Source organism: Miniopterus schreibersii, assembly GCF_964146895.1.
Source record: "Miniopterus schreibersii genome assembly, chromosome: 4".
In the NCBI taxonomy this organism is placed as follows: Eukaryota; Metazoa; Chordata; class Mammalia; order Chiroptera; family Miniopteridae; genus Miniopterus; species Miniopterus schreibersii.
Window position 1 is genome coordinate 68,070,482 of NC_138105.1, and position 17,649 is coordinate 68,088,130.

Sequence of the window (17,649 nt, forward strand, 5' to 3'; positions counted from 1 at the left end):
AGGGCTGAGGGGAGTATCTTTTCCTTGACCGTCTCTCCCGCCTAATTTTGATACAGTCAGAGGGTAGGGGGGTATATCCAGGGAAGGGGCCTAGCGCCCCCCAGTGGTTACAAGAATTAAAAAAGAAAATTCAAGGTGTGTCTAGGGAGATTGAGGCGAGGAGGGGAGGCTACTCACAACTTACTGGGGTGAGAGACCTCATAGACAAGATGATTTTAGGTGGCAAGGGCTACGAACACAGTAAATGTTTGCTAAACAAGGCAATTAACAACGTCGCTAGCGAAGTCTATAAGGAGAGAGTTGATAGTGACCAGGGCCATGGGGATACATGGATGGATTTGGGATAAATGTCAGAGCTTTCAACCATTTGTTTGTTTGTTTATCCATTCATTCAACAAATATTTATGGAGCACGTATATGTGCTGGGGGGAGTGTCCAGCACATAAGAGACAAATTTCTAAATAGACAATAAAGAAATAAGTATAATAAAATGTCAGATTTGATCAAGGCTTAAAGTAGGAATAAGGTGTGATGGGGTGGGATAAAAGGCTGATTTGAAATAGGGAGGTTTGAGAAGACTTCATGAGAAGGTGACATTAAGCAAAGACCTGTAGGTGGTGTGGGAACTAGCAGTGAAGTTGCCTAAGGCAGGGGAGGAACATGTGCAAAGGTCCTGGGGGCAGGACCATGCCTGACTTGTTGGAGGAGCAGCAGGAGGCCTGGGCGGCAAGTGAGAGAAAGGGGTGTGGAGGGATTGAGGGCAGGGAGGGTTTAGGGAGGTCAGGTTTTATCGGGACTTGTGGGTTGCATGGAGGACTTTTACCCCAAAGAGGAAGGTGTGTGACAAGGGGGGTAACATCCCGACTTGACTCAGGTGCTCCAGGCGCCCTCTGGCTGTTGTGGGGCGAATAGACTGGAGCCAGGGGGCGGGAGCCCAGGGACCAGGGCGGAGGAGACTGCGCTGGTCCAGGCGAGCGCTGATGGGGCTGGACCTGGGTGGAGGCAGAGAAGGGAGGCGTGAGCAGAGGCAGGATTTTGAGTATTTTCAGGTGTTCCTGCTAAAGGGTTGGATATGGAGAAGGGCGGGCTGTTAGCCTGACCTCCGGCAGCCCCTCTCCCATTCCAGGTGTTGCGCTGGGGAGGGAAGGGTCCCGCGTGGAAGGGGCTGGGCTAGGCGAGGCTGGACTGCAGGTGCCACCCCCGCCCCCACCCCCTAAAGCTCCTCCTCTTCCACCCCCTCTCCCGTCGACAGTTACAGGCGAAGAAGAGGAAGTGGTAGCTAGTAGCACAGGCTGGCGGGCCGGCGGGCAGGCGGGTGGGCGGTGGAGGCTGCGAGGGCGCGCGGGCAGGCCCGGGAAGGCGGCAGCCATGGAGCTGTGGCGACAGTGTACCCACTGGCTGATCCAGTGCCGGGTGCTGCCGCCCAGCCACCGCGTGACCTGGGACGGGGCCCAGGTGTGCGAGCTGGCACAGGCCCTTCGGGATGGGGTCCTTCTCTGCCAGCTGCTTAACAACCTGCTGCCCCACGCCATCAACTTACGCGAGGTCAACCTGCGCCCCCAGATGTCCCAGGTGAGCCCGCCGCGGGCTGCGAGACCGCGGGTTGGAAGTGGGGGGCATTCCAGGCTGGTTAGTGCACTGTGCCCCTGGACCGGCGATGCAGAGCGACGTATACCAACTCTGCGCTGGCTTAGGGGACAGGGGGATGTGTGGAAGGTAACACTGACATTTTGGGGTGACCCGCCCCAGGTTAACAGGGACTCGTTCGTAAGCACGGAGTGAGCCCAAATCTAGGCTGAGAACTGGCAAGCTGGGGGTTAACCGCTCCTGAGCCCCAGGCTGACTTTACAGGGGTTCAAGGCCCCAGGTGCCATCCTCTGGGAGTCTTGAGGGGATGCCTAGGAACCCTCTGGTTGGCCAACAGGGTGCCTAAGGTTTTCTTATATCCCCTACCCCCAGATTCTGGCTGTGGGGGAAGGGCATCCTCCACCTCCTTCCCCACATGTGTCTCCTCCTCCGGGCCCTGGGCCCCTTCCTTCCCCTCACATCTCCTTCCCCTTGGCTTCCTGCCTGGGCCTGGGGCAGCTTGGGGTAGGTGGGGGGCCGTGACCAGGAGGACTCTGCTCTTCCTAGCTCCCTCCATCCCCTGGGGGACTTTGAGGAGCTGGTCTTGAGCCCCCGAGAGTGGGTTCTGGGGTTTGGGAGCCTAGGAATAGCTGCACTTTCTCAGCGATTTCTGTAAGGGCTAAGGGTCCAGAAGGAGGCAGATTTGACTGTGACCGCCCCCGGCTCAGGAAATACATTCAAGTCCCTATTTGAATGCGGTTGGGGTGGGGGAGGTAACAGGACTGGATGCTCTCTCGTAGCACCTTCTGGTTCTCTATGGCTGCCTGGGTGCTGGGTGGAAGTGGTGTATGCTGCTGGGTGGGGGCTGGGGGTTCCCCACCTGCCATGGGGGTCTGAGGGGACCCATAGGCCAGCCCTTAGGCTCTATGCCTGGATGAATGCCTTGTCCAGAGGAGCTGTAGGCTGTGTGTGTGTGTGTGCAGCAGTTAGGGCATCCATTGCCTCCTCTCTGGTCTGAGGTGCCATGTGCAGGTGGGGGAGGGGAAATGACTGCTCAGGGAGTGGGATCCGTGGGGGTCCTTGGGGGCATTTTCTGGGGACAGAGCCATGGGTGGAGAGGTGAGTGGCTCCCACTTCCTAGCCCAGGCAGGATTTCTTAATGGAATGAGGGAGCTCCAGAGACCTCTCTCCTCCATGGCCAGCCCTTCTGGCCACAGGCATCCTGAATTTGCCTACAGGCCTCAGATCTGCAAGGAGGCAAGGTCCCCAGTGAGGCTTCAATAGCAGCTAATGGGCAAGTGGATAGACTTAAGGATGAACTTCCACTCCTGCATGCATCTTACCTAAAGCTGGTTCTCTGATGAAAAGCAAGGGGATGTGGCATTAATGTCTAGGAGGGCAGCTGCAGGGACTCCAGGAACCATCCTAATTCTATTTTCTGGGCAATGCCATGGACCCAGGCCCAGGCCTGGCCCTCAAGGTGCTCCCAGACTGGGGAAATGTAACCAGACATCCACAGCCCCTTGTTGTCTGGACTGTGGTAGAGGGATAAATCTTTGGGCTGGGGGTCCTAGAGCAAAGGCAAGGCTTTGCCTGAGGAAGTCTGGCTTTCTCCAAGAAGAGACATTTGTGCTGGGTTTTGAAGAGTGAGTAGGAGCTCTGTGCCCTTCTGCCCCTGCCCATTTTGGCTTCCTTCAAAGCTCAGCTCCATGCCCCGTTCACAGTGGGGATGTGTGCAGGAAGCTAAAACATTAAGTCAGAGGGAGGTGCCACAAGAACAACATCTCTAGGTTTGCAAGTCCCTGTCTGTCAACAGATGTAAGCCAGGGCCATGGGGTGTAGAAGGGCAGAGGGAGAAAAGGGAGGGTGCTCCTGAAGGGTATGGGAGGGGGAAAGGGGCTAGGCATAAATAAAGGTGTGGAGGCTAGAATAAGGGTGCTTCCCAGTTTCTCTCCTTTCCTTTTCATAGTTCCTCCGCTTTTGCTCAGTTGTTTCTAGGGAAGAGGGTGGGAAGAGCATATTTAAACATTCATTCATTTGTCAACAATTACAATGTATGTCGGACCTCTTCTTGAGACCAAGACAGTGGGAACAGGACACACACAAACCCCTGATGTCATGGAGCCTGCATTCTAGTGGGAGAGACTGACAGTGAGCAAATAAGGAAGGAAACGTATAAATTGTCAGGATGTGGTATGTGCTTTGGAGAAAACAAAGCAGGAAAGGGGACTTACAAGTATGGGGCCACACTTTTGAATAGGGGGTCCGGGAGGCCTCACTGATAAGGTGCATTTGAGAAGAGACCTGGGGAAAGTGAGGGAATGAATGAGCCATATGGATCTGGGAAAACAGTGCTTCCGGTAGGGGGTACTGCTAGTGCAAAGGCCCTGGGGTCAGAAAGGGTGAGTGCCCACATAGGCTGTGCTGTACTATGGGGCAGTGAGTGGCCCGGCTGGTGGAAATGGTTCATAGGTGAGGTCAGATTGGAGGGAGTCTTCAAGCTGGAAGGTCTCTCAGATCTGAGGTTCAGAGAGAGTGGATGATACTATTATAAGCAGCTGCAGTAGCAACTCTTCTACTGCTCTCTGAGGCTCAAAATTCTGGGTTGCAGAGATGAAATTTTAAGGCTAAGGGCATGAAGAGGAAGGGACGAATGTGACAGTCATTGTGGGAAAGATCCACCAGGACATGGGAGCTGATTAGACTTGGGGTGGGGACAGGCTCTGGGGCCAAGATGATGTCAAGGTCCCCAGCTCAGTGAATGCTGGTGCCACTGGCAGAGGCAGAAAATGGAGAGGGCGAAAGAGTTAGAATGGGAGAGTGGGCTGTGTGTGTGTGTGTGTGTGTGTGTGTGTGGCTCAGAGCAGTCAGACCTGGGTTCAAATGCTGGTGCCACCACTTCCTGGCTTTACCTCCCTGAGCCTCGGTTTCCTCATCTGTGAACTGTAAATAAAAATGTCCCCTTTCTTGGGTGGATTCTTGTGATATCTCAGTACTGCTTAGCACAGTGTCTGAGACTTGATAAACCCTCACGAAAAAGTCTTTTTAGAAAGGATGTGGGGTAGTGGGAGGGAGGGCCGCCTAACACAGCAGGTAGGAATTGGGTTAGGGTAGTAGTTCTCAACTGGGGCAATTTTGCCCCCCATGGGACATTTGGCAAAGTCTGGAGACATTTCTGGTTGTCACTTCTAGGAGATGCTACCGGCATCTAGCGGATAGAGGCCAGGGATGCTGCTCAACAGCCTACAACAGAGAATTACCCTGCCCCAAATGTCAGCAGTGCTGAGGTTAAGGACCCTGTGCTAGGGGACAGAGAGCCCAATAGAATCTTTCAGTTATTTAACTGTTGAGTTAAATAATACAGTCATATATATATATATATATATATATATATATATGTGTGTGTGTGTGTATATATATATTATATATATATATTATATATATATATATAGTCATTCAAGTATTAAAATGCATAAAAAGGCATACAGGGAAAAATTTAACTTCTAGTCCTGTCTGTTAGATACCCAGTTCCTATTTCCCCCCAAAATGACTACATTTTTAAAAAGTTGACTGTATATCTTTCCAGAATGTCTTTATACAAATATAAGCAAATAGGAATTCATGTTCTGACTTACTACACTCCTCCCTTAACACGAAAGATAGCATATACTATCCACTGCTTTATACCCGCTTTCCTCGTTTTAATAATCGTCTTGGGAATTTTACCAAATCAGTGCATACAGATTTCCTTTCTGAAAATGGCTACGTGATATTCTCGACAGTTCATTTAACAAACCACTTACATTGTGCTATGTGTCAGGCTTTAGTCTAAACCAGGGGAGAGCAAACTACAATCAGAAGGTGGACTCTGTTCACAATGTGTTTTTATAAATAAAGTTTTGTTGGCACACAGCCACACGCATTCATTTATGTACTGTCTACGCCTGGCTTTCAGCTACAACTGTAGAGTTGAGTAGTTGCCACAGAGACTGTCTGGTTTGAGGAGCTGAAGGTATTTACTCTCCAGATCTTTGTAGAAAAGCTCACTGAACCCTGGTCTAAATGCTTTCTATAAATTAACTCGTTTAATTCCCGCAACAACCTATGAGGTGGAAAGTATTATTATCCTCATTTTTCATATGGGGAAACTGAGGCACATAGATGTTAAGTAACTTGCTCCAGGGCACCCAGTTTGACAGTGGCAGAGTCAGGGATTTGAACCCCGACAGCCTGGCTTCAGGATCCTTATATTCAACAATTGCTCTAAACTGCCTCTGTTTCATTGCAGGGCTGGGGGATCATTTATTTTACCATTCCCCTACCCCCATCAGTGAGCACCTGGTTTTTGTTCTAACCAACATACTGCAATCAGTAACCTAGTCCATGACTCATTTTCGGCTCCTGTACTGTGTGACCTTGGGCATGTTACTTAACCTCTCTGTGCTTCGGTTTCATCAGCTGTGAAAGGGAGATAATACATTCCCATCTTAAAGCATAGTTGTGAGGGCTAAACGAATTACTATAAAGAACCTAGGAAAGTATCTGGCTACATGTAAATGTTATTATTGCGGCCTTACACATGGGCAAGTACATCCATGGGATAAATTCTCGGAAGGGTTTGCTGGCTCAAAGTGAATGAGTGTGTGTTTTGGAGATGGGGAAATCGTTCTGTAAATGGGATTATTCCCATATGGATTGTTCCGGTTACACTGCCACTAGCAATGCATGAAAGTGTTTGTTCTCTATTGCCTTGCCAACAGATTATTCTGTTGTCCAGCTTTAGGAGTTGCCAATTTGGGGGATAAATGGAGCTCATTATGGCTTGATTTATATTTCTCTTTTTCTGAGTGAGGTTGATGCTCTTTTCCTATGTTTAAGGCTGTTTTTATTTTCTCTCAGTGAAATATTTGTTCCTATCCCTTGCCCATTATTTTTTCCCTTCTAGTACTGTTAATCTTTTTTCCTTCTCAATTTTCTGGAGCTCTTTATTTATTAGGCTGGTTTGAATTTCAAGTCAGGTATTTACTGGCTTTGTGATCTTGGAGAAAAAATTACTTAACCTATCTGAGCCCTTAACCTATCTGTGTCTTATCTATAAAGTGGGGATGTGTATAGCACCTTTATCTCAGGGCTGTGTGAGGACCAGATGTGATAAGGTCAGTTAAATTCCTCACATGGCGATTGACATATAGCAAGAACTAAATTAATGAGAGTCACTCTTTTTGTTAATTTGATTTCATTGGGTCTGAGTTGGCTGTGGAATGTGGTCTAGTCAGGGCATGTGAGGCTAGCTCCTATGACAAATTGCATTGCTTCAATGAAAATATGAATTTACTTGTTGCTCACATAGCAATCTAGTTTGGGTCAACTGGGGGACCGAGGGAATGGCCCTTCTTTACAGTGCTTCTACAATCCTGGCTCCTTCCATCTCATGGCCCCACCCTCCCTACAGCCCCTGGAGTCCTCTCTAGTCATCCAGAGGGCAAGGAAGGAATGTGAGAAGGGAAACCATGGGAGGCTTTCATGGGCCAGTCACAGAAGTGGCACCATCACCTCCGTTCTTGTTCCATGGGCTAGAGCTCAGTCACACTGTCCCATCCAACTGCAAGAGAGGCTGAGAATATAGTTTAGCCGGAAGCCAAGAAGGACAAGGAAATAGACTGGGTGGATATAGAGAAGTTATTGCCCCCAAGAACCCCAAGGCGAAACCTAGCTGGCTTCAGAGATGCAGGCCTGGAGGGAGCTGGTTTGGAGGAGGCCTTGGTAGGATGAGGAATGAGGAGGACCTGAACCAAAGCCATGGGGAAGGGACTCAGTTAGGGATGAAGGGCTGGGGTGCAAGCGAATCAAAGTGGGTTGGGCTGTGCTGGTTGGAAGACTTCATCTCAACACGTCTGCTAGGACTGATGGGGATGGAAACCTGGGGGGGTCAACATAAGTCCTCACTGTGGCCCGGAAGATTTGTCCTCTCTTTACCTCTCAGCCCTCATCCCCTGCCTCTCTCCCCCTCACTCATTCCTTTTCTTTTTTTCTTTTTTTAAATATATCTTTATTGATTTCAGAGAGAGGAAAGGAGAGGGAGAGAGAGTCATTGATCAAGCCCACAACCGGGGCATGTGCCCTGACCAGGAATCGAACCCCGATCACCTGGATCCTAGGTCAATGCTCAACCACTGAGCCACACCCGGCCGGGCCCCCTCACTCATTTCTAATCCAGCCATAGTGGCCTCCTCACTGTTCCTAGAACCTGCCAGGTGCAATCTAGCCTCAGGGCCTTTGCATATGCTGTTCTTTCTCCATGGATCCCTCTTCCCTCAGATACACACTATGATTGTTCTCTTAGCTTCTTTAGGTTTCTTATCAGAGAGATCTTCCCTGGTTTCCATATCTATAAGTGCATCCCTTTCCCCTCCCTGCGCACATACAATTTTCATTCTCTTCCTTGCTTAAATTTTCTCCACAGCACTTAGAGCCTCCTGACCGACCATAGTTCTTACTTACTTGCTTATTAGCTGCCTTCCCCACTGGAATGTCAGGGCACGGCCTTTTGTCTGTTTGGCTCACAAACTGTATCTCCAGTGCCCAGCACATAAGTAGGTGCAATAAATATTTATTAAGTATTCACTTCATTCATTCATCATTCATCATTCATTTAATATAGGGGTCAGCACACTATAACTTGTGGGCTGGCTGCCTCTTTTTATAAACAAAATTTAGTTGACAAATTGTCCATGGCTGCTTTCACTGCCTGAATAGTCACAACAGAGACCCTATGACCTGCAAAGCCAAAAAAATGACTATTTGGCTCTTTACGGAAAGAGTTTGCTGATCGAGCCATGATGTAATAGGCACTTGTTGAGTGCTTACTGATTATTAGTTAGTGGTACTTGGTTAGTGGTGGTTGAGTATGGATTGCCTGGAGTCAATCCCACCTCTACGAGTTCCTAGTTATGTGACTTTGGGCAAGGGTCTAGGTTTTCTCATCTGTAAAATGGGGAAAATGATGACAATAATAGTAATAATAACAGTAATAATAATAATAATGATAATACCACCCACCTCGTAAACATTTCTTTGTATTAGGCTATGTGCTGGGTGATAGAGAATTCCATGATAAATGAGACACAGATTCTCTTGCAACTCATGGAAATAGGTGGTTATAATATATTCAGTGATAGATGGGTGGAGCCTAGGGCATTGTGGGATCAGGGGAGGGCTTCCCCAGAAGAAATCAGGGTAGGCTTCCTGGAGGAGGTGACATGCTAATTGAGTGTGGGAAGTTGGGGCATATTTAAGGAGCCAGAAGGAGTTCTTTTTGTCTTCCTTGCTAATATTAATCGTGCCCGGAAGGAGGCATCACCTGAGTATGTGTTGGATGAACATAGCTGGCCTTCTAAAGATCTTAGCACATTGCAGAGATGGACTGTCCCCTTTTTGATATTAGAGATGGTGTTGTGTGACCTGGGCTTTAGGAGAAATTTGGGAGTCAGGTCCCTTGGGCAACAGTGGAAGAACTCAGGGATGTTCAGTTGGAGAAGTTTAAGGTGTGAGGAAATTCTGAGCTGAGTCTGCAGAACTTTTAATAAAGTATCTTAGATCTTGTGACAAGAATATCCAATTGAAAGTGGCTTAGTAAAAAAATAAATATATTTATTAGCTCACATAACTAAAAATATTGGGAGAAAAATGCCTTCAGGTCTGGCTGGATCCAGGGGACTCAAGCATTTATCAGGAAAACTGCCCCCCTGCCCCTCTTGGCCCCCCTTCATCTCTTAACTTCGCTCTTTTGGATGTCTTTTCTCCATTCTCAGTCATCCTTCCTCCTAATGGGGGCAGACAAGGGTGCCTACCTGCTCCAAATTTGTATTCCTACAATTCTTTGTCTAATGGAAAATAGGAGGGTCAATTTAAAGGCCTCCCAAGCAAAAATCTAGTTGTCATTGGTCATGATTAAGATCTTTGGTGGGGTCACATGTCCATCCCTGAACCAACTGCTGTGCTCAGGGGAATATGATGCTCTGATTGACCAGGCCAGGTCAGCTGCCCATTGCTGGAGTTGGGCCTGACTGGACTCTACCCAAAGAAGTTAGACTGCGAGAGGGGGAGGGGCAGTTACAAAGGGGAAACTGAGGGACTGTTACAGAGGAAGGGGAACAGATGTTAGCAGGCCATTGCAGTTTATATTGGTAGTGAGTACTAAATTTAGTACAGTTTCTCAGCACAGCTGAAATTTGGGATGGGATCATTCCCTGTCCTGGGAACTACCCCGCGCTTTGCAGGATGCTGAGCAGCATCCCTGGCCTCCATTCACTGATGCCATGGCACTCTTCCCTCTGGAGCTGTGACAACAAAATGTTCCCAGACACTGCCAAATGTCCCCGGACATTGCCAAATGTCCCCCTGGGGAGCAGCATCACTGGGTGAGAAAATCCCTGTTTTGGAGGGAGGGAGCTTCCTATCTCAGGGGGACCCAAAGAAATGTAAACACTTCCTTTGATGGCAAAGAAGAGATTGAGAGCTTCTTGAGCTAGAATATTCATTTACACTAGTATCAGCAGTAGGCCCTGTGATGATGGCTGGGCTACGGGAAAGAACACCACAGACTAACTCTCCTCTTTCCTGAGTTCATGGCCTTGTGGGGGACAAGGGGAGTGAATGTATTTGTTTCCTGTGGCTGTTGTAACAAAGTACCACAAACAGGGTGGCTTAAAACAACAGAAATATGTCATCTCACAGTTCTGGAGGCCAGAGGTCTGAAATCAAAATGTTGGCAGGGCCGTTCTCCATCAGGAGGCTCTAGGTAAGAATCGGTTCTTTGCCTCTTCCAGCTCCTGGTGGTTCCCTAGCGTGTGGCTGTGTCACTGCAACCTCTGTCTCTGTCTTCACATGGCTGTCTCCTTTGTGTCTGTCTGTGCACCACTTATAAAAACACTTGCCGTTGGATTTAGGGCCCACCTGGATAATCCAGAATGATCTCATTTTGAGATCCTTAACTTAATTATTAATTACATCTTGCAAAGTCTTTTTATTTAAAATAACATCACATTTACAGGTTTCAGTGATTTGATGTGGACATATCTTTTTGGGGGGCAACTGTTCAACCCACAACAAACAGTAAACAGGCAAATCAATGAAACATTGTAATAAATGCTGTGGACAAAAACCAGGCGTCAAGATGAAGAAAAACGGAAGGGGAAAGCATGCCCTGGAGGGGTGTCAAGGAAATCTGAGAGCTGAAGGAGAGAGAAGCTAGCTCTGGGAAGAATGGGGCAGGGAAGACAAAGGCCATGCAAAGATCCTGTGGTAGGGAGGCTCTGAATGAAGGATCTGCTGATGGAAGGTGAGTGAAGGGAGAGTAATGGGAAATGAGGTTTGGGAGTAACTGTGGGATGTGTGCAGAATTTAAATGTGATGGGAAGTCCTTGGTGGGTTTAAACAGATTGGCCATTTAAAGAGGCCCCTCTAGCTGCTCTGTGGGGCCTAGACTTTAAGGTGATGGAGATGGCGGCAAGGAGACCTGAGAGGAAGAGGTTGATGAAGGTGGCGGGGACCAGGAGTTGGAAACAATGGATCCAGCTCCCATTTTGGTGGTTGAGCTGACCAGACTTGCTCACAGATTGGATGAGGGAGAAGGGTGGGGGCGAATGAAAGGAGATAAGATGATGTCGAAGTTTTTAGCTTAGGGAACTGCACTGGGGGGGGTGGGTATCATTTGCTAAGATGGAAGACGGGGAGGAACAAGGTTGGGGGCGTTCTCGTTGGACTGTGTTCCACTGGAGATGGAAGGCAGCTCAGACTAGTGGGCAGCCCAGTGTTTCCCAGCATGGGAGGAGAGACACTGCCATGCCAGGGGTCATTTGGCAATGCCTGGAGACAGTTTTGGTTGTCACCACTGGAGGGAGAGATGTGCCACTGGCATCTAGTGGGTAGAGACCAGGGATGCTGCTAAGTATTCTACAATGCCCAGGCCACCCCTCCAGGTATCAGTAGTGCTGAGGCTGAGAAATCCTGTTTGAGGGACATGGAATCCAGTTGCATGGGCATCTGGGTTCCAACCCTGACTGTGGGATCTTGGATGAGTTACTGAACCCTCTATAACTCAGTTTCCCCATCTTTCAAATGGGGACAAGGATAGCTCCTCCCTTACAGGGCTGTTATAAGACTTTAATGAGTTAATAGTTGTATAGTTGTAAAGCACCGCAGGCACTACCCGTTAGTGATTGGGAAATAAATCCTAGGGAGCCAGTGCGCTCATCTTGGGAGGGGGGCGAGAGACAGAGGGCAGGGGCCTGAGGGCTGAGCCCCAGGGAGCAGCAGCCTTGAGGGGCGAGGGCGAGAAGGCGGAGGCAGCCGGGAGGCAGAGGGGAGAATTCAGTGACAGGAGTAAAACCAGAGGGTGTGGTGTCGAGGCCCAAAGAGAAGAGCATATCCACATCAAGGTCTTGGCACAGTTTTAACGAAGTGGACGGGAGTGGATTCAGAAAGTGTAAATGAGTAACAACAACAGAAACAGGTTCCATTTACTGAGCACTTACTAGGTGCACGTGTTCTAAGCACATAATACTCACTCATTTTATTTTCACAACACATCCGCGGAGTGGGCGCCATCATGTCTCAGTTATCTATTACAGTTGTCCCCCCTTATCTGGGGGGTACACGTTCCAAGACACCCAGTGGATGCCTGAAACTGTGGAGGGTACCACATTCTGTATATACTATGTTTTTTCCTCTACATACGTACCTTTGATAAAATTTAATTTATAAATTAGGCACAGTAAGAGATGAACAACAATAAGTAATAATAAAATAGGACAATTATAGCAGTATACTGTAATAAAAGTGAAGTGAATGTGGCCTCTCTCTCAGAGGGTCTTTCGTGCTGTATGCACGGTGTGGAGATGCGGGCAGAGGGATGATTTATGTCCCGGGCTGGATGGCAGCAGGACAGCGTGAGATTTCATCACACAACCCAAAACGGCATGTAATTTAAAACTTACGAATTGTTTACTTCTGGAATTTTCCACTTCATATTTTTGGACCACGGTTGACCGTGGGTAACTGAAACCACAGAAAGTGAAACCGCGGGTAAGGGGACTTCTGTACTGGGAAACAAACCACCCCAAACATAGTGTGATAAGACAACAACTATTTTATAATTCTTATAGATCCCGTCAGGGATTCAGATGCGGCGTGGCGGGGGTGGTTTGTCAGCTCCATGATGAGAAACCGTGAATGTCTGGGGCTGGGACCTCCGGAGAATTCTTCCCGGCCTGGCGGGTGCCGGGCTGCGCCGGGGCCTGCAGCCCTGGCACGTGGCCTCCCTGTGTGGCCTGGGCTTGGGCTTCTTCACAATATGGCGACTGGGTTTTGAGCAGGAACATGGAGAGAGAGCAATTGTTCCTCCAAAGACCAAGGCAGAAGCTGCAAGGTTTCTTCTGACCTACTTGGAGATCATGCAGTGTCACCTCTTTGCTTTCTTAGTGACTAAGCAAGTCACTAGGCCAGTCTAGATTCAAGGGCAGGGGAGTCAGGCTCCACCTCTTGGTGGGAGTGTGACAAGTCACACTGCAGGAGAGCGCGCTGGGTGGCTGATATTTTTGTGGCCATCTTTGGAAAGCACAACCTGTTACACGTTACTACCCTTATTTCACATATGAGGAAATGGAAACATGGGAAGTTTAAATTGCCTGAGGGAATAAGTAGCTATGCTGGGATTTGAACCCCAGTGTCCTGGCCCCCCAAATTTGTAACCATACACACTCTATGACTACCGCCTCTTTGAGGGGACATGTGAGCCTTCCAGGTGGTTATGGAGATAGTCTTGGATTCAGATTTCAAATTCTCCTGGTCAGGGTTCAGGAAGGCAGAAGTAATCTTGGGTATCTCAAACAGACAATTTATTTATTTTTTATTTTTTTAAAAATATATCTTTATGATTTCAGAGAGAGGAAAGGAGAGAGAGAGTGAGATAGAAACATCAGTGATGAGAGAGTCATTGATCGGCTGCACCCTGCACCCCGGGCATGTGCCCTGAGTGGGAATCGAACCCCGATCGCCTGGATCCCAGGTCAACTCTCAACCGCTGAGCCACGCCCGGCCGGGCCAGAGACAATTTAATTCAGAGAATTGCCTAATGGGTGAGGCCGAGAAGACAGATGGGGGATCCTAAGAGAGGAGCCACTGGGCTGGTGGAACAACAGAAGGAAGTGGTGTAACCAGGGTCCAGGGCCATTCAGTGAGAGCTGGAACCTGGGGCAACAGCTGTCTTTAGGGAACTGAGACCATGGAATAGTCAACTGGCTGCTGGAAGAGGCAGAGCAAGAGAGGGAGCAATACCCTGGCTTCTCTGATCCTCCCGCCCTCTGGTCTCCTGACTGGGCCCCCCATTGACTGAACCTACCTGGAAGCCAAGGTGCAAAGAAGCCTGGGAAATCTGGTTCCCTTCACTGCAGAGCAAAGCAGGGGGAGGTGCAGAATGAATCTGAGAGCAAGCGGGCAGTCCAGATCTTCTTCCCTAGGATTCTCCTTGTCATGGGCCACCAGCACACACAGCTAATTAGCCTTCTTCCGTGCACCCCATCAGAGATCTGCCTACCATGATTGTGTCCCCAGCTTCCCTCAAGTCGCCTCTAGAGCTGGCTGAACACCTGCAGCCCCCCCATGGCTCCTCAATGGACAGTGTTTCCAGAGTTCCACCTTGGGGTGGCTGTCTTGTGCCTATCTGCCCTGGGGACCTCGAATGACCCCCAGATGGGCACAGCATCTAAGTAACCCAAGAGATGTGGGGCTCTTGCTTTCAGTCTGGTCTATGATTGAGCATGGGACCAGGGGGAGTTGGAGAAAATGCTTAAAAAGGCATCATCCATTTGTGCTTCCCTTGCAGGGATTCTGGGAGATATGGCAGACTGGTGGGATGTTTAGGGTGAAAACATCCCACCCTTGATTCATTCCCTCTCAACCCCCTTTCTCACTCTGGCCTCCAACCGCTTCCTCAAACACACCAGGCAGGGTTCAGCCTCAGGACCTTTGCATGGGCTGTTTCCCCTCCCCGGAATGCTGTTCCTCCAGACACACACCTGGATCATTCCCTTCAGCTTTTATTCAGTGTCACTCTTTCACCAAGGCTTCTTGGACCTCCTTATTTAGAATTGCACCCCTCCTGGCAGCCCCCCCTTTCCTGCTCATTTTTGTCCCTTAACACCACCCTCCAACAAGCTATAATCACATTCATGTACCATTGTTTGCCTACTTCTGCCAGAATGTCATCCTCACCAGGGCAGGGATGTGTATTTCTTTTGTTCACAGCTGTATCTGCAGCACTTGGACGAGTGCCTGGAGCATAGTAGATGCTCAATAACCATTGAATCCATGAAGGGGTGGTTGGATGATCAGAGCCCCCTCACATGCTGTTCCCTCTGCCTGGAACATGTTCTCCCCCTCACACTCCAAGGTTTATTCAGACAGAAAGAGCACATATTTGTCTTTAACTCAGTATGTTTTATCAACGGTAGGAACGCAAATATGACAGGAGAATACCTAGTGCATCTTGACCAAAGATGGTCTACGTTATTCCTCCCCTCCCCTCCCCTCCCCTCCCCTCCCCTCCCCTCCCCTCCCCTCCCCTCCCCTCCCCTCCCCTCCCCTCCCCTCCCCTCCCCTCCCCTCCCCTCCCCTCCCCTCCCCTCCCCTCCCCTCCCCTCCCCTCCCCTCCCAGCTTCCCTAAGGCTCCTAGTTTTAGGGGAAAGACACAAAGGTGTCTGGTCTCCCACTGGCTTTAAAAAAACAACAGCTTTATTAACATACAATAAATGACATAGTTAAAATACACAATTTGATAAATTGTCACATACGTGTGAAACCAGCCCCACGCAAGAGAGTGAACACATCACCCCCAAAGTTTCCTCCTGACCTTTTGAAATTTCTTCCACCCCTCTCGGTCCCCTCGCCGGTCATCCCCAGGCAACCACCCATCTGCTTTGGGTCACTATAGATGTGTGTGCATCTTCTAGAGTTTTACATAAATAGAGTCATACAGTCTTATGCTTTTTAAGTCGCGTTCTTTCACTTGGCATGATTCTTTTGTGATTTATTATACTGTTGTGTGTATCAGTTCTTCACCCCTTATTACCATCGAGCAGTGGTCCACTCTGGGCGCAACCCAATTTGTCTTCTCTTTACGCTCACCACCTCCCGACAAGCTGTATTCGTGTGCATATAATACGTTGCTGTGTCCTCTGTCAGAATATCAGCCTTGCCAGGGCAGCGATCTGTACCTCTTTTGCTCACAACTGTGTCCCTAGCACTTGGACCACTACCTGGAGCATAGTAGGTGCTCAATGACTATTAATTGAATCCGTGAAGGGGTGGTTGGATGCTCAGAGTCCCTTCACATGCTGTTCCCGCTGCCTGGAACACTCCCCATTCTGTTGATGGACCCTTGGGTCGCTCCCACTTTTAGGCTCTCATAAAGCTACGGGAACATCTGTGTCCAGGCCTCCACATGAACGTTCGCTTTAGGTTGCATGGTCGTACACGTTTAATTTTTAAAGAAACTGCCACACAGTTTTTCCAAAGCGCCTGCACCGTCTGGCGTCCCACCAGCAGCCTGCGAGGGCTGCCTGGGTTGCTTCTCCGCTTTGCTTCGCCGCCTCTTACTCCTTGGCCTTAGCAGACGCAGCTCCCTTTTAACCGGGTCTCTGTGCTCTTAGGCACCCTCCCTCCCCACTGTGGTAATATCTGCTCGGTGTCTGTCCCCCGCTAGGCTATATAAGCTCCGTGAGGAAGGGTTCTGTCTTGGCCACCACCAGGCCCAGGGTTTGGCACACAGCAGGCGCTCAATACATGCTTGCTGAAGGAATGTACGGCCCAGCCTAGTGGGTTGGGCGCTAGAGGGGAGATTCATTTGGTTAGTATTTTCATTCCCAATGTGCGGATGAGGAAACCGGGGCCCCAGAAGGTGCAGAGACCCATGCAAGGTCCCTCAGCTTGCAGTGGCTGGGAGTCTCTTGGTACCCCGTGACTGACATTGAGATGTCGGGTGTGTGTGCTGGGTTTGGGGGAGAGGGGAGAGGAGAGACTGGTTGGCGCCGGAAGGGTTTTGAAGACTAGGATGAAGAGTTTATCCTTTGTATGTCTGCTTATAGGCTTTGAAAAGGTTGCACAGCACACCCACCCTCTCTGGTCTGCAAGATGAAGTCTTGCAGCCTCAAGATTAAGGGGCTGCAAGGGCTGAAGGCAGAGGGCCCCCCTTTCTCTGTCTCCACGGCAAGCCCTGGTAACAGGCATTTCCTGTTTCCGGCCGCTCCCTGGGGTGGGGGTGGGGGTGGGGGTGGGGAGCTGATTGCAGCAGTGTGCTCAGCTCTAGGTCCTCTCTCCTGCCCCCGCCGCAGCCACCAAAGGGTCTGTCCCTGCCCTTTGGTTCACTGAAGACGGGCAGTGAACTAGCTAACATTTCTAGCTCTTTCTTTGTCTGGGCTGGGGCTGTGCTGATGGGGGGCCTTCAGGCAAAGGGGAAGTGCCAGGGTGCTGATTTGCATGTGGGTAAGATGCCAGCCAAACCCTGGTATCTGGTGGCAGGAGGATGGGAGCTGAAGGGGTTGCCCCCCCAACAAAGAGGAAATGTCCTTATACACCCCACCTATGTTGATTTAAAGGCCCTCCTGTCCTTTGCCACCTTCTCCCATGCCACAGGCTACTGGGAAGTTCTTCTGGTGGTCTAACCTCAATCCCTCCTGCTGTCTGAGGTAGCTCCTTTTTTTTCAGCTGGCTCTGCTCCAGCCCAGAGGGCTGATGAGTCATATGCCCTCCCCGCCTTTCAGGTGTCACATGACTGAGGGGAACGAGTCTCATGGCTCAGCTGATCTCCCTGAGGTCTGGAAAGAACTTCCTTCCCCAGACCAGATGAGGCCATCTGTTCTAGTGCCTTTGGTGACCTGCAAGCCCTGTCCAGAGTCAGTCCCAGACCCCGCAAAGGTTGCTGGGCTGGAGAGTGGTACATGTGGTTCTTTTCACATGCTGAACCCTCCATTTTTGTCCTGGGTAACACCAGGGGGAAGCCTGGTGTGGCTCAAAGAGACAGTGGTG

General features: G+C 49.7%; 2 protein-coding genes across 3 annotated transcripts in view; one reads left to right on the forward strand and one right to left on the reverse strand.

Annotated features, from left to right (window-relative positions):
* Window positions 1–14,974, reverse strand: part of C3 (complement C3) — a 79,766-nt gene extending 64,792 nt beyond the window's left edge. Inside the window, exon 1 of the mRNA XM_081135029.1 lies at window positions 14,970–14,974. Within this exon, the coding sequence (XP_080991155.1) occupies window positions 14,970–14,971 (2 nt within the window). The 5' untranslated portion in view covers window positions 14,972–14,974. The remainder of the gene's footprint in view (window positions 1–14,969) is intronic.
* Window positions 1,257–17,649, forward strand: part of VAV1 (vav guanine nucleotide exchange factor 1) — a 53,072-nt gene continuing 36,679 nt past the window's right edge. Inside the window, exon 1 of one of the 2 annotated variants that reach the window (XM_081135048.1) lies at window positions 1,257–1,572. In XM_081135048.1, the coding sequence (XP_080991174.1) occupies window positions 1,369–1,572 (204 nt within the window). In that variant the 5' untranslated portion in view covers window positions 1,257–1,368. The remainder of the gene's footprint in view (window positions 1,573–17,649) is intronic. The other variant, XM_081135049.1, reaches the window with a different exon arrangement.